The 21,491-nt window shown below is 39.9% G+C and overlaps 1 protein-coding gene and 1 long non-coding RNA gene across 2 annotated transcripts; one reads left to right on the top strand and one right to left on the bottom strand.

The window, feature by feature from the left end:
• Positions 1–7: 7 nt before the first annotated feature.
• LOC125012962 lies at positions 8–4,316 on the bottom strand. The gene is made up of 2 exons (XR_007113342.1): positions 3,661–4,316; positions 8–2,413 (listed from the first exon to the last, which is right to left on the bottom strand). It is a non-coding gene; the product is annotated as an uncharacterized LOC125012962 (long non-coding RNA).
• linc.pou2af1 (lnc RNA pou2af1) lies at positions 796–6,806 on the top strand. The gene is made up of 5 exons (XM_047593200.1): positions 796–2,363; positions 4,297–4,397; positions 4,691–4,733; positions 5,502–5,836; positions 6,190–6,806. The coding sequence occupies exons 1-5, from the start codon at positions 2,357–2,359 to the stop codon at positions 6,508–6,510; spliced, it is 807 nt and encodes a 268-aa protein (XP_047449156.1). The 5' UTR covers positions 796–2,356; the 3' UTR covers positions 6,511–6,806.
• Positions 6,807–21,491: the final 14,685 nt, after the last annotated feature.

Genomic DNA, 21,491 nt, shown 5'->3' with positions numbered 1-21,491 from the left:
CACCAAACTGAGTGAACTATTTATTTTTACAATTATCACTTTAAATGAAAATAACAGATGACAGGTTAATCTGAAATGTACACCGTACTTTTATAAGAAAAGTGCAATTTAAGCGAGAGATAATATGATAATTTAAAAAATGCAACAGTCAAATAACTGAGGATGTGAGAAGTGTGATGAGGACTGTTAATCAGGAAAAAAAAACAGATCCAAACAGCACCGTGAAATCAATAAAAACTTAATTAATGAATATGTTTAAAATACAGTCACAATTGTTTATGCTGTAGCATTGTCTAATTGTACACCTGTAATGATTTTCAGCACACATTAAGTGTTTGTGTGTTTGTTAACAGCAATAGCACCTGTCAAACAAATCTTTAATTAAAAATCCTTAACTTAAAAAATAAAGCAGTTATTCCATGTATCTGATACAGAGTTTAGAGAAACAACAAGCATTTTTCTATAATAGCTACATATTTTTTTTTTCTTGGTCTTCCTTCTATTTGATCGGTTTATTTCTATGGCATAGTCTCTCGACGTATATTGTCTTTCACTGGTTTATATAGCATGTAAAAAGTTTTATATTTGTTGTTCACTGTGAAATGAATCAAATAAAAAACGAAATTGGCTAAAAAAAATGCCAAATATTAAATAAATATTCATGCTATGTTTTATGGTTTATGGATGAATTTATCTGTTTTCAGGAATTAAACTAAGAAAAGAAAAGAAAAAAAAGAAAAGAAAAGAAAAGAAAAGAAAAGAAAAGAACTTTTTTATTTTGTCAAGTACATTCTTGCTGCAGTTTAGCTAGAGGAGAGGAGAGTTCCTGTTGTTGTCCACTAGGTGGAGCAATCGCGCCGCGGTTCCAGCAGCAAGAGCTGAGCCGCTGCGAAAAGAAGCGGAGCATCCACGAGGAGCAGTGAACAGGGACAGAGCGTGCAATGTAGTTAAGAGGAGGCTTTATGGAAAAGTGCTTGAGAGGAGCGAAGGGAAGTTTTGGTATGGCGGAATATGAAGCACATTAACGTGCTGCTCAAAGCGTTTCTCAAAAATCCTTTCATTCACGCTTAATGAGCTGTGGATACAACTACTGCTACAGATAGAAAGAAGCATGATTGCCTTTATAGTAATTATAACTCAAAGAGTTACGATTATTACAATAGCATTAATACTAAATGAATGAAGAATGACAAGTCTGTGCGATCAAATTGTCTCAGGTGTTTGCAGCTGTGACATGATAATCAAAATGAAATGTTTGTATTTTTTCTGCTACTTCTAATAATTTGCTTTTGTTAATATGCGCCCACCGCATTCGCAAATAGTTGCAGGAATTCGTGCAGGCTGCCGTTACTACGACTTTGTTCTCTGCTACACAGAAAGAGACACCAAGTTTTTAATGCATCATTTTAAAAGTGCATTAAAAAATAATAATAATAATAATAACCAGTGTGCAGGTTGATTTGAGTGTTAGGATTTAGCATGCTGTTGTGACACTGCTAAATTAAAAAATACCAGTTTAAGACACTCTACCGAGATATGCATCCTCGCCCGGGGGGAAAAAGCACATGCAATTGTTCTAAAATTATATTTTTCATTTGCAATAGAAGAAATGTTTGTAAAGGATAAGTTTGAAAAACGCGCTGAGCCTAGCTCAGCAGCTCAGCTCAGGCGAGAGCACTAGGGGACCACTCAGTACTGCAGCTGCAGGCCTGCAGGGATGGCTGCTGCCCTTTGCCACGCCCACTTTTTTCCCAATTTTATGTATTATTTCTCTAAACTAAAGTATAAATATGTCATTGATCACACTGTCGGCATGTAGACAGGTCGTAATAAGTGTGTGGTGGCGCATATAAGTTGAAATGTGGTGTTAAATTTGCGCACGACAAGCACCCAGTGTTGTAGTGCTTGGTGAGGGGGTGTGATGCTCTGATATTGGAAAAGGACGATAAAATTAATAAAAGTATGTTTTTTTTCGGTCAAAGTGTAAAATTCTAATATATTACATTAAAGCGGGGCTTATGCGATGTCCATGCGTGGTGATTTTTATTGAAAAATCGATTTTACTTGCTTGCCTCTGAATATTCAAATTGAAAGTAACGCGCAATCAAATCATTGTCAAATCATTGAGTTCTAGGGGTTTTAAATAGTAGGCATGGAGGGAGAAAATCTCAAACTAATATGTCCCCAGCTATATTACAATATTGTTGTATGCTCTGACTCTGCTGTGAGACATTTGTGTTGAGATTTTTGGAGACTTTTGCACAAATTTCGTTCTTGGCCATTTTGCTGAGGCAGAAAAGGACGTTGTGGAGTCCCACAGGTCTTCTCCAGGGATCCTCTCTTCAATTCAGCCATCATGTCTGGTGAGTTTCACCTTGGATTTTTGTCAGGAAATCATTTTGTAGCGTTTTGCCTGTTGGTAAGAAAGGAGAAAAGAAACAAAGTAATGTTTAGTGGAAAAATTAAGTATACACCTCAATTCCGTGACAATTAGTTATTATTTTACCTATATATGTGCTCTTCTTGATATATTTAAATGTTAAATAGAATGACCTACAGTTATATTAAACTTCCTAGAGAAAAGAAAAAACAGTGTAGTTTAATGCCACATGTTTCCTAACTAATGGATGGCTCTGGACAGTCGATTTTCTCCATTCAAACACCCCTGAGCTTTGCCGACTTTAATGCATTTCTTGTGCGTTTCGTTCTTGCGACCACAGTCTCTTGACACACCTCGGTTTATATCGAGTGTGTTTGTCGAAGATATTTTTAATAAAGAGCAATTACTACTTGGAGTACTGTTTGAACCGTGTCTGCCTGTGCGTAACAGGGCGTTTTGAGTGTTGGAGTGGGATGTGTCTGCGTGTAAGTTTAGACCCACTATTTGCCACATTTAAGACAAATCATAAAGTAGGATTAGCTGTATGAATATTTATCAGATGAGGTTTCGTAGCCGAGGCTTCGTGTCTTATCAAATCGCCTTTTTCCAGCACGCTCGCCACTCCTGAGCACTTTAATATTTCGCCTTTGGGCATAACGCGCTCCTATACAAGGCGTTCTTTACTCTTTTTTTCCCCTTTTTTCCTTCTGAGTTCCTTAATCAAGCTTCAGGTACTATAGGAAAAATACTGCCAATTATTCACCGTATATGCGCCACCGAATTTCACTGTCACATATTATAGATGGGGCTGGGGGTGATTTGAATAAAGTGATTGGAGTACAGCGTGGGGTTTTGAATGATAAACAACTGAAACTGCACCGAAAAGTTTCCATACAGCAAAAACTGCCTGATCATTGAATTGAAGTCCAACCTCAGCGTTTACTTAAGGATCACATCACGTGTAAAGAATATATATAGATAGTGGTTGTTTAGAATGTCGTTGAGTTGTCGTTACGGAAACAAACTTTACTATTGAGTCGATTTTTCACCGAAATCGGTAGCGCAGTTGGAGATATTACTCACGTTTACTGGGTGAACTTTTAAGTTTTAGTCTCGGATCGCTTTACAGACTTTTGAAGGTCTTTGTGCGTTTCACGCGGTAACACGGAGCGATTTAATTTAATTCAACCGAACGGCCTCGCGCTTATTTCAACCCCTAGATCGATCGACGAGTATCTTTAAAAGTCACCGTATGGAATTATGATCAGAAATGTACTTACTGAAACACATTTTGTGTCGCTTTTCTTTGTTCCCGGTCAGTCCGAGGGGCGAGGTAGCGCGTAAAGAACAGCATGCAGGAAAAGGGTCTGCTGACGGCGTATTACGAAAGCAGAGCTGTGTTGTGCTGTAAAGGGAGAGCCCGAGCCGGGAACAGCGGGATCTCAAGTCGGGAAAAGCGGCTGAAAATAGCCGGAGCCACAGCGCGCACCAAGCGCTCATAATTATTTTACGCACGGAGCATTCAGACAAAATCTAGGACATTTAGGCAATACGTGTTATTCAAAGTACAGTTTATTGTTGATTATGGAATAATGTATGTGTTACCAATGTCTAAGCTACTCGGTCAGACATTAATTGGCTTATCAGGGTCGAAAACATTGCAAGGACACTTCATAGAGACACCTCAGTGTGTTAAGAAAAACATGAAATAAAACAAAATAAATGGCCTTTTTTAAATGATTTTTCGTGTGTGTGTTGGAGGGAGGGAAGCGCACACATTGGGATTTTAATGAGAAAGAAGGAGTAGGAGGGGGAAGGGGTTCTGAGCCGTGTGGAGTAGAGATGAGTTTGTGACTGCTATTGTGTGCTCCATTAGAGGGTGTTTAGTAAACTCCCACGTTGTTCTCTTCATGCAGATAAGCCGAGGGTGTACCAGGGCGTCCGAGTGAAGACCACAGTTAAAGAGCTGCTGCAGAGGCACAGAGCCCGAGAGGCCAACAGCAAGAAACTGAAAACGGTAAAACCCTCCCTCCTTCCTCTATTCACGTCTGTCGTTCTCCTCGGTCTTTCCATTGAATTATTCTGAACGAAGGGGGTGAATAACAACGTCGACTGTGCAAAGCAATAAACAGCCCCTATTAATAACAGACTTCCTTTCCAGTTGGAAACTCTCTACATTTTGTTGACAAAGCCATAAAGCACACACACATTGCAAGTCGGGGAAACTGTAATATCACACTGAGAAAATGCTTAAAAGGGTGAAAAAAATCTAATAACTTCCTAATATTCCTTCTTGTTCTTCATCAACAGGCTTGCTTGGAACTTCCGGAGCTTTGCGCGTTCACTCTCTCAAGTAAGTTTACCCAGCAGCCAAGACTTAAGTCTAATAAAAAACAAAACAAAACAAAACAAAAAAAAAAACAATAAAGATAATACATTTAGGGCTACAAAATGCAGTATCTGAGTCCAAACTCACCCCAAACACTTTCAGGTAATATCTACACTGGCAAAACACAGTTTACAAATTTACCTAAGTTAAATTTTGCATACAGCCTGCAGAAGTCGAAGTTTAAGCTCCAGGCACGACCACAAGCACAAGTCCACCAAAATACAACAACGACAACAAAAAATCAATATATATATATATATTCAGCTTTCACTGACGACAGGCAGCAACCTGCCCTGAACCCAGAAACTATATACTCACGTGGAAGTGTTGGATTGCCGCTCTTGTCAATTATTGACAGCACCGTGGCAAAAGTGCGGGGTCCTTTCTTATAAACGTAAGCTACATTCAAATGTGTTGGCTGATGGTGTCATGACATCACTCTATGAATTTGTAAGCCTATTTAAATGTCTGCTTGTGGTTCGTTACCACTCAGAGATAACCGCAAACTCTTTAGATTGCACCTTGAAGGCAGATTTACATATTTATGATTAAAAATACAAATAACAATAATAATAATAATAATAACGTGCTTGTTAGCAATCATTTTTTTGCAATCAAGAATGCAGGGAGTGCACACAGTCTGCAATACAGCGATCTGAAGTTTATTTTCTATAAAGGCTGCATTTTTTGTGGATACTCTCATGTAACGTTTCATTGTTATTATTCTCTCAGGTCGCCATGTAGACCCTCCAGTCGATGCTTCTTCAGCTGACTCCAGCAGCTGTGTCGCGCGAGCCCTGCAGGTGCGCACCCCCTCGTTCCCGGTGCCCGAAAATCCGTGCAGCATCCAAATGCAGCAGCAGAGCGCCTTCAACGAGATCCAGCAGCAGCAGCAGCAGCAGATTGGGGACGCCATGTTGCCCGGCAACGGCTACAGCTGCAGCAACAACAACAACAACCTCAGCGCAGGGCACAGCTACAGCACACCTCTGCCTCTCCCCCCCATCTCCCCGCTGCCCTGGTGCCACGGACTTTCCTCAGATGCGGACTACTATGGCCATGGGATGGTAAGTTTAGCCCACTGTCACTGAAACTCTGCTCAAAAATGAAAGCAGCAGGATGTGAAAAGCTCACTCTGCAGGATTGTACGGTCTTACGTAGCCTACTGTATAAAATATGACATTTCTTTTTCTTTTTTTTAAAACTATTTATTTTTAATCAAGAACTAGGCTGCATTTAAAAGATCTAATTTATCTTTCTGTAATCAGATCTGTTTTTCCCTTAGAACTATGATTTCAGTAGCTTTTATAACGGCATTAAAATGTAAACAAAAGCACCACCCCTTGTTGACCTCGCTTCAGTTTTGATGCCCATCAGATCAAGCTCCTGCTCACCCTCCTGTCGTCCTCCTCTCTTTCAGGCTCCCTGCTCCTCATCAGAGTCTCTCGTGATCTGCAACTCCATGGACCACAACAGCTACTCGCCACAGGACTCGTTCTCCTCCTCCTCGTCCTCCTGCTACGACTCGCCCACCAGGATGGAGTCCGGCTACAACGGCTTCACCTCAGAGCACTACCACTACCAGCACTGTAATCCCCAGGACTGTTACTGTCTGCCCCACTGTTGGCCGGGACAGCAGGAGAGCTTCCCCGCCGTTGAATATTCACCTTTCTTCAATCCCACAGACTATCCATACGCCTGTACTGCGGAGGAAAACTATTTTAGAAGGGATTTTCAGTGAGCTCTGAAATGTTTTACAGTGTTCAATGATGAGACCTTGAGCAGTATTACTTTGTATTCTGACTGTAAATACGATTCTTCTCAAGTACTCAGTAAGGCTGTTTGCTTGGTGGTCTGCTGTGCATTTCAGTTTGTTTGTTTTTTTTTTTTTCCTCTGGTTTGCTTCAGTGGAGAGAATAGGATGAATGCTGAGTGGATGGAAAGGCCAATATTTTTGTATCTTTTTTTTTTACTCTTTAGATTTATTTTCATATGCATACGTTGTTGCTGTACAAAATAAAAATGTGTCAAAATCAACAATGTACTTAAAATGGGGTTCTCTTTGCAGCATTTGCACAAGTCACCAAGTTGTAATCGCGGTCAAGATTACAATCCATCAGATCTTATCTCAGAAAAAAACTACTATAGATACTCAGAGAAAACCCGCAAGAATGTGGGAGGAGAGTAAAATTAAGGCTGGCTCATAGCATGTTTGGGCTCAGCTATAATGAACTTAGTGAACTGCAATATACTCATCGAAGGAATCCTATAAAGTTTGATTTCATTACGCAGGGAAGAGAATGGAGATTCTATGTGCGTGTGTGTGTTTGCATGTATTGTTTCATTTTTTAAAATTAAGAATCTTACATCTTACAGCCAAGTGACAAAAGAGACAATAAAAAACTAAACAACTTTGACCATCAAGTGGACACACAATGTCCTGCTGGAAAACTTTTGGACCTGGGATGTGGATGTTACTTAGACATGTAGCATCCACCTACACCAGACCAGGAACCCCCACCCCACAGCGATGACACTCCTTTATGGCAGCAGTCATCCCCAGCACACACAGGCACAGACACACACACAAAAACGATTTAGGAACAACTCAAAACATGAAAAACAGCACAAGGTGTTGACCTGGCTTCTAAATTCACTCCTCACAAGTAGATCAAGTATCTGCGGGATGTGGTGGAGGAGCCCCTCCCCTCAGGAGGTTGTACAACTTCTTCTGAGCTCCTGGAACAACCTCTTTCTCTTGGAAATGCAAGAAGGAACAAAACGTGACACACAATGTCTCAACACGTTAGAAATAAAACTTGATGATTGAGAAAAATAGAAAATATTGAGGAAAATAGATTAAGTCTAAGTTTGAGTTATATATATATATATACATAGATATATATAGCCTTGGGGCCCAATATTCTACAACTTGCTTGTCTGTTCCTCATACAATAAGATGTCATTGCCAGGAGCTAAAGAAAAGAAACAATTGAGGGCAGACTTAAGGTGCAAGGTGTGTCCTGGTGTGTGCTTGTGGCTGTTTTTAGGAATGTGTAATGGAAACCCTCCTGCACAGGAGTGAGCATACACCTTTAACCTGCTACCACTACACATCTGGGAAAAAAAAAAGATAAAACAAACATTTAATAGAGGTTTGAAAGAGCACCATTGATATTTTAGTTATACTCTCAAAAAACTGCAGGGCTAAAAAATAACACTCCTCCTACTTCTGCCTTCTCTTCCTCCTCCTCCTCCTCCTCCTCCACTCCAGCGTTTTTACTCATCATCACTTAGTCATTGTTTCTAGTGAAATTATATGACAAATGCAATCTGAAAGCTGGCGCAAACTAACGTGAGATGAACTGTTTATTATGCTACGTTAAAGTTTAAAGATAAGTATGTGATTATGTGCAATGGAACAGTAAAGCAAAATGATGACTACACCCTGAACCACTACACATTAAAATGTGAGATTCAAAGAGCTATTGTCATAGTTAGCTACAGAACTTCATTTAGCGAGTAAAAGATCTGCTAACCTAACTTTGTTAATAAATGTCAAAGCATAAAGAAACATTAAACCCAGTTATGAACCACGACTGTGAATTATATTAATTTTTAAACTATTCAAATTTAGGTAAATATTGGATTTAACCTGCCAGAACAATCTTGTGTCTGTGGTGCCTTTGACTCTCCTTCTGTCCAGTCATTCGGATCCTGACGAAACCGCATTTCAACGATAAATGAGCGGGAAAATGAATGAACCAGGGGTTGGTCTGAAAAAGTGGTATATCCCTCCAAATAATTGAAAAGTTTTGTATATGATTTCATTGAAAAGTGGTAACATAGCAGATTTTTTTCAAGTTGAGAGCGTTCAGAAATTTTTTTGAAAACAGTGTCAGTTTATTTTACACTCAATAGATTGGATGCAACGTGTTTGTGAACAGCTTTTTCAGTTTTTCTTTTTTTTTTTTGCATATATAGTTTGATCTTTTTCTCAGGATCATTCCTGAGTCAGTCACTTGCCCCAGAGCCACAACTCTGTCTTATCTGTGTGCTTCAGGTCATTGACATGGTTTACTGACAGGTGAATGCATCACCTCGTCTGAGGAGGAAAGTTTCCTTCAAGAATATATTCGGCTGTATCCATCTTTCCTTCTGTTCTGATCAGTGCTCGTTCCCAGGAAAGAAGCCATAGAATGATGCTGCCATCACCATGCTTCAGTGTGGGTGTGGTGTGAGCAGTGTCTGTTTGCTCAACAGGTATTGTGCTTGGAGTCAATCAGCACTGTCATACCTTTGAATCAAATGGTTTTATATCTATATAGTACTTTTCTTTTTTGTCTTTTGATGCTCAAAGCTTACAGTGACAGATTTATCCATTAATCTACACAAGTACACACACACACACACACACACTGCACATCAGTCTCAGGTACTGGGAGCAACTCAGGGTTCAGTGTCTCTACCTACTTTTATTTAGCTGTTCTACCATAAAGTCCTCATTAATAGAGTCTTCCTACAAGTTCACCCATCTCTGCTAAGTACCTGAAGCTCTGTTAGAAGGGCTGGTCACTTCTCTCAGCAAAGCTAATTTTTTCCTCTGTGGTCACTCAGTCTGGTGTGTCCCAGCAGTTTTCAAAATGATTAGAACCACTGTTTTCCTGGGGACACGCAGCTCTGGAAAGAGTTTCTACCATGGTCCTGGTTTGCTCCTTGTTCCTGTTTTATCTCAGACGTCCACAGAGTTTCATCAGTTCATATCTCGGCTGAAATGCAGTGTGAATTAGATGCTTTTTTTCTTAAACTATGTCCAACAAATACAACTTGTGACAGCTGGACTAAAGTCATGGAATGGGGTTACAAAAACAACATTGTTTTTCATCTATTAGCAAAGTCTACAGCAGTAAAACGTGAATGCATTGGACAGCTTTCTTGATCCACTGTACGTATGCACGGTAATAATAGCAATAGATCACATTCAAAGACATCTAGGAACAAAGAACTAAAGAGAATGCTTTGGACACAATTCAGATGATACTGTCGACACCCCACCTTGCTCCTTCTCGTCTGCAGTGTAGGCTGCACTTAGCATGTGATGCCAGGGGCCATAAAGTCTTCCCCCAGGGTGAACACATTCTGATGCATAAAGGGTGTACCAGATGACATTGTAAGCCAGTCATTCCTATACACGTTGTGACAAAGATTGCAATTAGTTGAAAGTAATTTGACACAGACAGTAAAAAGAATTTTCTGGCAGCATTAAATTTAAAGCTTAATTTCGCCCCGCTGTTGTAAGAATGAGGCCTCAGATGTGTATCTCCTGCCAAGGTTGAAGTGGGTTTGAATACCTGATCCTTTTCCAAGGAGAAACTTCTGCAGATCTGTCCGAATCTGTGTGAGTGCAGCTTATTTGTGAATCCCTGTCTGACTGACGGACTTGTGAACTAAAAAAGCATGCTTTAACATTATATTTGGCCCTAACTGAAAGTTGAATGTCAAAGCTTTAATTCTGCTGCAAGGCACACGGTAAGCTGGTGCAAACACAGACGACGTTAGGGCTCTCAGGCATTAAAGTGAAAGGCCTGGGGAATGCGGGGCTCCTAACTGACACCATCAGAGTTTGGAGAAATCAAGGTCTGATCCACCCAAACCTGTATCTGTCTGCAGCACATCACTCTGATCTCTTAGTGTAAACAAACCCGCAAGTCGTCCCATTTACCTCCAGGGTCCCACTCTTTAGTAATGTTGAGACTACTAACAAGGCACTGAGATGAACTTGTGTATCTACGTGGGAGTGTGTGTGGTTCATCCCTTCAGGTGTCTGATAAGGCTGTGGCCTCTGATGAGAAAGCAAGGAATTAGTGGATGACACTGTCTGGGCTGAAGTTTAACTTCATTTATCACAACATCACACGTTCCCATCTAAGTGGTCTTTTAGAGCTGGGGGCTCCAAAAACAAGGATTAGTAAATCAAACCAAACTTAATTCAATTCAAAGCAGCCAAGATCATTTTGTGGGGGGTTGCAAAAACATTCCTGCAGAAAATCAGAGCTGTGCCCAGACAGGGAGGTGACCACAGTCTGTTTAGTACTATCTGCAAAAAAACAAAAAAAAAACAAAAAGGAATCTCACAACATTCAAACTTTTCAGTGATTCCAATATCAAGTGGGGAATAGCAAATGAGAGAGTGATTTCAAAGTTTTGCCCTGCTTTATCCCAAAGTATGTCGTGTTTCAGAACAAAGGCAGTGCAAGTTTTGACTGGATGATTTTGATCTCAATGCTGCAGTTTACTTTGCTAAAACACGACTTTTTAACCGTATGCACCGTGTGCGCAACTTCAGTTTCTTAAGCACCTTATTATGATCTGATGTCAGTTATTCTTATTATTGTCATTTTACTCCATGACTTTCCAATCAATGCATATATTGAATGCATATTTACTATGTCTTTGCGTTCCCAAAAAGCTTCAATTATCAATGCATTTTGTGACAACTTGGGCTTCATTTCTCTTTGCATTTCCTCATAATCAATGTTCCTTTCCAGTGTAGTACAGCAGATGTTGTTTTATGAGATCCTACGTGTTTACTTCAGCTCGATAAATGTATGACAGAAGTTTGTTTATCTGGTTTCTCCTGTTCTCTCTATCTTCTCTGTTTCTGCTCTGCTGGCCTTCGGCAGGTGGGTCCATCCACACGAGCTGGGTTCTGCTCAAGGTTTCTTCCTGATAAAAGGGAGTTCGTCCTTACCACAGTTGCCCTCAGGCTTGCTCTGGAGGTTTCAGGTCGGTTTTTGTAAAGCGTTTGAGACTATTTGTATTGTTATTGGCGCTATATAAATAAAATTGAATGTGAATATTCTTGGATTAGTGGTAATTTATTTGTGGCAGTGGATTGACAAACTGAACAGTGATATCTGATGGATTTGAACTAGACCTGTCTAAACCTGTGGCTACATAGCCACCATCTGCCTTGGGCTGCAACTACCACCAGGTTTCACCAGACTTCACCACCATCCAGGCCAAGACCAGGACCTGCTGCAGGACATCTACGAGGGAAGGCCCAGGTCCTGCTCCAGCAGGCAGGCTGCCAGACCGAGCCTTAGGCTCATTGTTCATCAACTCATTCATCCACCGATCTGCTGAGACCTGATTACCAAGGAGCAAGATGGGAATTAAAAATCTCCAGAATGACAGGGATGAGTTAAAAGCAGCAGGACATCATAGCTGATCTACTGGATGAAATAAAGCAGCTCAAAAGGAAAAACATGGAACATGAAAGGTTGAATACCTGGTAAACCTATGATGACTTGGAGCAGTATGACCAAAGGGCTTCAAAATGAAAAAAAAGAAAAGAAAAAGAAAAAGAATTGCTTGTATGGAGTGTCTATAAAAAAAATACAACGAAAGGGCAGAGTTTAAATATAGGAAATCTAAAAACTAATCATTAACTGTAATGGGAGTATGCAAGAAGAATTATTATACTAAACTATTAGATAAGAAAAATACATATACTGATCCCTTTACAAATAAGGGAAGGCAAATTATTACAATGAAGGATGTGGTTGATGGTTTTAATAGCTTCTTTTTTGATGTTGGACCCAATCTTGCTAAAGTAATAAAAGGTACTGGAAAGAAACCAGCTGAAATGGAGAGAAAAATTAAGATTCAATGTGTCTGGGAACTGTTGATAAAATGGAAATGATTGCTATTGTAAATGAAAGTATCAACAAATCTACAGTTTGGAATGAAATCGATATGTCACTGGTTAAGAAAATAATAGCTGATCCACCAACTCATATGTGTAACCTATCGTTTAATACAGGCACCTTCTCAGACAAAATGAAACTGGCTCAAGTGATTCCATTACACAAAGCTGACAATAAACATGTATTCACAAATTATAGACCTGTTTCCTTACCGTATAACAGTCCTCAGAGACACTGGAGAAATGATTTGTCTTGGGACTCAAACTATTTATCTTATATATTAATGATATATGGAAAGTGCCTAAGATTTTAAAAATGGTGGTTTCTGCAGACATCTCTGCAGCAGCTATTATTGGTGGTCAAGTGTTGGTTTGATTAAAGCAAATTATCCTTAAACCTGAAGAAAAATAAGTTTATGATCTTTGTAAATCGTCAACTTAAGCAAGAGGTATGTTTGGAAGCTGAAAGAGTCCACAAAATTAATATATATTTCCACTTTACCAAAGTGAGCCATAAGAATGAGCCATAAGGATGGTTCATCATGCTGGCCAGCTGGGGGAGGGGACCTTGATAAGCTTCACCTCCTTCAGCCCCTTCTTCAACTTGAACTTCATCACAATGTGTTATTTTGTTACTGTTTGATTTGTGCTTGTGCTTGTTTTAGACTAACAAGAATCAAATCAAATAATGCTGCAATATTATATCAACTGAGTAATTTTTCTGCTAATTTACTTTAGTAAAAGTGCAAGGATTTCCTTCCAAAATCACATGTTTCAAAGTCAGGTTCTGCTACTTTTGCCTAAGGACAAGATCTATGCACCATTTCTAAAGCACTAATTGGGACACACATGCATGTCACTCACCTAACTGCTGAAACACATAGCTTCAGAGAAGGTAAGCAGTGTATTCTGCTGTACTTATCTTACTCTAAAACATAGCTGAGGAGGGATCTATTATTGGCCAGTTTGAATAGATTATCAAGAGCTTTTGAAGACAATAAAAAAGCTCATTTATAACAGACTAAGCACTAAGCACTGAACCTGCAGTCTTTAGGACCATTAGCGTCTACAGCTCCTGGGGCAGTTGCCCTCCCAAATCTCATGCCTTAATCCAGGAATGACAAAATAATCATGCGGATTAGCAGATTTTCTGAGTCCTTTTTGTGGTAAAACGAAAGTTAGAACCTCTGAATCTCTCAGAAAAGAGTGTAAGAGAGTGTAAAGACAAATGTCAATTTACTCCAATCCTAATTCTTCAATTTTACAGTCATGGCATTGTTACTTTTATGCTCTAACACAGTATGTGTTTGTTAAGTGTTTATTCAATCTCCGAGCATTGGGATGTTGATTGGATTTTTTTTAGAGCTCCCTCCTAAAAGAGAACTCCTCTAAATCTAAATGCATGACGATTTGCTTTTGTTGGCCAGTCCTTTGCCACAGATGATGGTCAAAATCATCAGAAATCGAGCCGTGAGCATCAGATAGAGGGAGAGTAGCTGGGGAAACACTGCTCCTCTGTTGACTTGTATCATTAAAAAGGCAAGTTGGATCAAGTTGTAGACTGATGCGTGATTCTTGCCTTTATCAATTTCTAGTGCCAAGTATGTACCTAACCTTTTGTGCCAGCTGAGCTCATCTGTGCCCAAGCTGTGCCAAGTATCGAGCAGTCTTTTCAGTTATGTTTCTGCCAAGTCCACACAAACAAACATAGACATTTTTAAGTGAAGGGGTTACGTTTTCCTTCCCAGTTGCACTTCAGTGTGTGTGTGTGCAGAATAGGTTCCACATTTCTGTTATGGACCCTGTGCTTTCTGTCCTGTAACTTCCCAGGTCAGGCAGATATTCCTCTGGTAGACTTATCTCCAAGCCCCTTGAAGGATCAGTTTGTTGGGGTTTCCCATTTAAACGTCATGCTATCTGAAGCTCTCCTGCAGTTTGCCCGACACTGGCGTGCCCAGCTGCAAATCTGTGCTTATTGTTGTTTTGGTTTACTTCCAAAATCGTTAGTCTATGGAAATTTTGTTAATTAAGCACTTGGTTTCGTTTGTCCAAGAACCGGGCTCTGCATTTATACACCACTCTGCCTAGGTCCTGTTTGTTTAGACACATTTAGGTTTGGGGTGTTGTTTATTGGTGCGTTTTGATTTTGGTTTGGGAGCTAGGGTTTTCTTTTGAGATTTAATTTTTAACAAGCGCTAAATGTTTAGTTCCGTTTCGTTTTACTGATTTCTTTGGTTTCTTCAACACCCCTTGGCCAGCCTTAGTGCCGTGCTTTCTGTTGTCTTAATCATTACACAACAGACCTTAACAAAAAAGCCAATTCAACCTGGTTTTAATGTAGCTTCCCGCACCCCTACCAGAGCTGGGTCGTAACAAGATCCTGTTGGCGAGCGTCCCTCCTTCTCTTACCAAGCCAGGGCATGTGGAAATCCCCCTTGGCATTGCCTAATAAGTCTGAAGAAACACCCGCACCCAGATTTCAGCGGAGCTCCTCAATCGTCTTTTTTATTTGCTGGTAGTCACATTTCAACACACCGACAAAGATAGCTGCATTTTTTATTGCATTTTTTTTTGTTGTTATCTCCATATAAAGAGTTTATTAATTAACAGGCGCACTCAAGTAGGCCATTGTTGAATCGGCTGCTGGTCTGCAGGAGCTGTGTGCATATTGTTGACACTCTTCCAGCTTGACAAAATGTGAAGGAAATACATCCGAATGAGTCAGAAAGGCCAGCACATATCTACAGAAGGAAGGAGAAGTTCAAAGGTACACGAGCAGCAACAGAACTTGAAATAATCTCCACATACCATCATAGCATTAAATAATCTGCAATGACGTTGCAAATATTGTAATTTAACCCTTTATCGGGCAAGGAACCATATTTGGTAACTTGAGCCCATATTTTTTTTCAAGTGCATTCCTGTTCCTCTCATGGAGATTTAAAAGCATGTGGTTTTCATCGAGACAAATGATAAAGATCAAGGAAACATTGTCAGATCAAATCAGGGTCTTGTGTGGTCTGCTAGGTCCACCTCTGCACGAAATCCGGAGCGAAACTGCTTTATTAGGTATCACGAAGAAGTGGCCTAGTGTGATAATGTTCATGTTGATAAGTGCTTGAATCAGTACTTCTGTCTTTATGGTCTAAATACATGTTTACATTTGTTTACCACTTATGGGCAAAGAATTATATATGTTAAATAAAATAAAATAAAATAAAATAAAAGTCTATTATCAGCCTCTTATTTTTTCTTTTTTTTCTAACCTCAACCCTCCACTGTTTTTGCTGTTTTTGTACTATTCATAAATCATATGAACATCAGTATAGCAGTATAGCCAGCATAACAGAGGAGTATGTCTTGATCTTGATGTAGTTTGATAGAGAAGTGGATTCCATGCAATAATTTGTACTACTGATAAAGAAGAATGTGTGAGCAAAAAATATATCTACGTCTGCTGCGTTGACTTTGACACGTCTTAGTTTTACCAGTCAAGACCCCCTGAGGTCTGCACCGAGGACATCTGGTGCACGCATACTAATGATCAGACAGGATGTTCTACATGGTATTCAAGCTGTATACATTTACGAGAGTCCTTTTAAGTTTTATGATTAGAGATGATTAGATTGACAGGCATTGACACGGCGCCTTTCGTGTCCACGTTAATATTTAAGCAAGAGGATCAGTGTGTTTCAGAGCCACTTCAAAAAACTGTTTCCAGGTAACAACAATTGTAGGACATCACGCATATGAACGTCACGTCTGCAGGAAAGGTGGCGCGCAGTGAAATAACCTCACACCGTATTTCACAATGAGCGATAAAGCAAGACCTTCACCTGTGTGCATTCATATCTCAGAGTGGTTCTCCGTTGAGCAAATCAAGGTGTGTTTACACCCATTTATATTTTCTGCACATAACACCAACACTCCCCTCGTACCTGATAACAGAAAACAGTGTGCTGGAGGGTCACACACCTTGCACTACTGTCAGAAAGTGACAGAAAACACACATAAGACAGAAGGTGAGTGGTGCGTGATAACACGTAATGTCAGATGAAACTTTGCTTCTTCTTTGGAAGTGGGACAGGAAACACTGAACGGTTATAAAGTCATATTTTACACATGAACAACGAGCTCCAAAGAGAAAAGAGCGCATGTCTGGTTGGTGTCTGGTTGCTTTTTTACAAGGAACTTGTAACAGCGGTAGTTTATTTACTTCACAGTCTAGAGACTGGAGACTGGATAATATACCTCACTGATATTTCAAAATAATCTCTGTGGGACATAGCTGCAAATACCTTGTGCTGAGACTCTACCTGTATTGCCCCTCTTATTAGATAACTGTAGAGATATCCTGTAAATGTGAGAGCACTTGAAAAAAAGCTCATTCCCCTTTGCAGACTTTTCACTTTTCATTTCTGGCCTGTTATCTTGATCTGTGGTGTCTGGTACAGTTCGAGGACAACCTTCCCATTAATTTTTCCCCCGGGAGCTGAGATGGAAGGACAGGCCTCGGCACGAACTGTGCAGTCCTTAAAACACTCCCGTTGTTTATGGTGAACCTTCCTCAGGGGACTGTTTTTCACCACAGATGAACACTGAGATACTGTAAATGTGCGAGTGGCAGAAGCAAGAATAATAATTTCGACTTTGATAGAACGGTCGTATGATTTCAAACATGCGTACCAAACTCTTAAAATTCCAGGGAGCAGATCTTGCATGGCTTGTGTGTCTTGTGTTCTCGCTTGCCAAAATTTAGACAAGGAGACAGAAACTCGTGCTACTGCCAAGAATCAGTTGCCCCAGCGTAGTATAAAGGCTGGAAAAGGGAAGAAGCAGCTTCTTGTTTTTTATAGGTTGTTAGATTAGTGCACTTAAGAGGTTATACTACATTTTTCTCTGTTTCCCCTTTTTGTGATATTTTTTATAAACTTTACACGACTGGTGAAAGTATGTGAGTGAAAAGTCCATATCAGTCTTCTCAGCTGTTCTTCAGGAAAGACAATCGAATAAGCATTTTCCCTAAGATGTCACACTCTTTGTTTTTCTTTAAGTTTGGGAAAAAACCTGCTACTTCTGGAGGATTTTTTGATATTAGTAGTATTAGTACTTATTATCAAATCATCTTTAGGGCCATTAAAAACATAATCCTAACCCAAACAGAACTATCAAAACAGAAATTTCACGTAACCCTACATGTCCAGTTGCCTCAAACCGTTGGTTGATCTGACAGTGAAGAGAGAACCGGCTAAACCCTCAACCTTTCTCCAACTGGGCTCACTCCCAGGTTGAAAGAGTTAAAGAGATAAACACACACACACACACACACACACACATGTGTCCTGGGAAATGCTGTTGCCTGGGATTTCCCCCTCATCATCGACAACCAGTCAGACGGTTTTATCTAGTGACTGGGTCTGTTTACATCACCAATAACTGTAAGTTGTATAGAAGCTGTAAATGTTTGAGTGTTTCTACTGGCACTCTGGCAGCAAAATAATAATAACAATTATAATAAAAAAAAGCATCTCATCATTCATCATCATTACATATGTGTTACTATATGTAAAGGAAAGCGTATCTTTTTTGAGTTTGACATGATTTGGTGGCACAGAATGTATCGAGGCTCTTGACCTACTTCAGAAGGAAATCAACTGTCTGTCCTAGTCAAGAGGTTAAGTACGGACAGAGAGAGTTATTAGGTCTTTCACTGCCATAAAGTATAAAGTGTCTCAACTTATTTATTAACATCTAAAACCAAGTGTCTCAGGAATGTTTTGAGATTTCAAGATATTACCTGCCCTCTCACCTCCATGTTTCAGTATCTACTTTTTTTGAAAATAAAGTCAGAATTTACTCTTTAAGTTCAGCGCCTCCATATTGCCTGTCAGCTCCACGTTACCGACAACTTCTTGCTTTACAGCAATGTACAGTACGACCATTTAATTTTAAAAATCTTGAGCTGCCGATGGATACGTCTGCACCCCTCAGTCCTCAGTCCTAACCTCCTTCAGTCCAACCAACACAGGCAGAGCAGCAATGGGAGTCTGTTATCAGTACTATTCCAGAGACAAAGATCTGTAGACTTGTGCGGTGTGGTCCACAGGTCAGGTAGGTCTTGACCCTTCCTCATTACTCATTGCTGACACACAGCATGAAAATGTCAAAACTATGCAATGCATTGTCAAGAAATTCTACTAAATAAAGTGACCAGTGTGATCTGAGGACAAATTGGCATCGCAGGTGCAAGATCGTCTCCTCATCCACTTCATTCTTGAATGCAAACACTTTATAAAATACACTTTATAAAAAAAAAAAAACTTGCAAAAAAAAATTGCTGTGCCAACAGTGCCCTCTATTTTATATTAAAGAGTAAACACATTGCACACTGACAGTTTTACAGCGTTGTGGCAGGAATGACTGCACCCTTCCCTGCAAGCCTCGGTGAGTCGCCAACACACGTAATGATTTATTAATCGAAAAAACACCAAATGACATTTACATTTGTGAATGAAGCATGCAGATTCTATTTTTCGGGAATTTAAGGTCCCTAATAAATCATGAGAGCTACTGAAGTTCAACTCAGGGGCGAGAGCTCCCGTTGTTACAGTCAGGGCACAGAGCTGTGGGACGGCCTAGTGCTGGAAATTCTTGTCATTTTACTGCTGATAGCACCGATAATGAATATTTCAGGGTATATAAAAGGAAGAAAAGCCGAAGCTTTATTAATGTGGAACACTTACACCAAATATTTCATTGGCGGCTTTGAAATATCTGCGTATCTGTGTGTACAATAAAGAAGGACTACTCTGTAAGCCATGACGAACCTATTATTAGTATTATATTTATCACTTTTGACCATATTGATCGTGATGAATTGTCTGACCTGTTCCCAGGCCAAGGCATCTAGAATAAAAGGCGCTTTAGAAGTCCCTTACTAACATTTATAACTAATGGCGTGGAAAGTGAGAACGTTTATGATGCACAGCTACGTATATACCTACAATGTTTGCCCAATAGTAAATAGCTCAAGCTGAATAATGGGTTAAAGCTGAAGGATGATGCTTTGGTAAATGATTCATAAATAAAAGGAATGGACATGAAAAGACTCTAGATGGCATTTTATGACACTTTAAATGGGGATGCTCAGTCCCCTTGGGGTGACAGATCTTCAGGCGCAATCTTTTCAAGGGTTAGCACATGTGTCATGCCCACGTGTGATATCACAGGTGCTGCACAGACATGTTTCTGCAAATGCCTCTCGGCCCGAAGATGGATACTTTTAAAGGGACTCTCTGGAGAGGAAGAGAACAGCCCCGGCTTTACTTTTACAATAATCATGCAGGGCTTAGTGGAAGGAGGAGAAGGAAAACAGTAGAATGAAAGGCCGCGACATTTTATAAGCACTGCCTCACATGATGTTAACTTTCAACGCACACGTCTGAATCAGCTCCCCGAGGAGGTGTGAAATTAAAGAGCGTCGGTAACGCAAACACCCTTTGGACTTGGCCTGGCCCATCCTTGATCAACAGTGGCGCTTTTGTTCAATTTCCCTGTAAACTAGCACAAACTTCTCCAAGAACAACACACAGTAACTGAATGACTCGTTTCCCAAGAATCAGAGAGGGAGAGAGAGAGAAGATAGAGGAGAAAAAAAGTTTACACAGGGAAGAGCTGTTTTAATATTGATGCAAAAATCATATTGAAATCGTAAACGATTTTAAGGCACCCCCCACGACATCGGTGTACTTCCTCATTTCCATCAGTGCTGTAGCACACAGCCTTGTCAGTCTAAGCCTATTCACATTTGTTTTGTTCCCATTATATAGATATGCTTTTTACATTATTTATTTAGGATGAATGTGAAAAAGAATATATAAATAAAAACACTATTCACTCCTGTATTTTCACCTTCTTCCAGCTTTTTCACTTCTTCATGAAGGATTGTTGTCAAAAATAAGCTAAATAATAATAATAATGATAAATTAAATAGAAAACTAATTAATAAATGGTTGTGTATTGAGTGGTTTCCAGATTTCCCAACTATTTTCCTTTTAAGTGTAAAGTTACCACTTTATTATTGACTTACTTGTTGTTATTTTTATAATTTTAGACCAGTAAGAAACTACGTGATGAATAAATTCATTCTTTTCATACTTCCATTCATACATTTTGTTTTGCTCGTGTGAAATGTCAGTATTGTCGGTATTGTACGCCTCCCCAAGCATCAATTGTGCTTACTTTGCGATTCCAAACAAGGATCTCGGGAAACCAGTGCCAAAGCGAACTTCTGCACACGTGTTCCCATCAGACGGGCAGGCCCGGCACGTTTTCTGGCTGTGATACGATCTCAGTTGTTTCCAGGTGTGGGATTTTGACAGATGAGTTGCAGCCCCTCTCACGATGTCAGTTTCACCTGGGGGGAAACCCCAAGACAAAGAGGCCTTCAGTGCCAAGAGCGAGGGAACACCGTGCCGAAGTCACCATCTTAGCTGTGTCCATTGCACTCGGAGCCTTTCAAAAGACATTTGAAGGATTTGATTTTTTTTCTTTTGACACTTTCAACTTGGTTACCTTTGCTCAAATAACCACAACACTGTGACAGACAAATTAGCATATGAGTTCAGTGGTAAGAAAACATGTAACTCAAAGCTTAAATATCAAAAGACAGGAGGATGTTTTGAGGATTTTTTTTTCCCACAATATTGAAATTGTTATATTTGATGACTGATTTGTGATTCTTCCTCTACTACACTCTTCCTCCTCCCCATTTCCATGTAATGTGAGAGTAGTTTACAACATCTTATGCATCTTTTCCCAAAGCATTTCAACATGAGCATCTTACCTCATGTGGCTTCAGTTGGAATCCACTGTATGTGCCAGCTGACATCAACCGACGCCGCAGTGAAAGCCGAACCATTCCCACTAATGCAGTATTGTTCATCACTATACACGCCTTTTCGTTCTAACTGCGTTTCTAACCACGCTTCATCGAGCTGCTCCAGCAATCAAAA

The sequence above is a fragment of the Mugil cephalus genome, chromosome 9 (genome assembly GCF_022458985.1).
Source record: "Mugil cephalus isolate CIBA_MC_2020 chromosome 9, CIBA_Mcephalus_1.1, whole genome shotgun sequence".
Taxonomy (NCBI): Eukaryota; Metazoa; Chordata; class Actinopteri; order Mugiliformes; family Mugilidae; genus Mugil; species Mugil cephalus.
The sequence above is the reverse complement of the archived record's forward strand: the minus strand, read 5'-3'. Positions and strand labels throughout refer to the sequence as shown.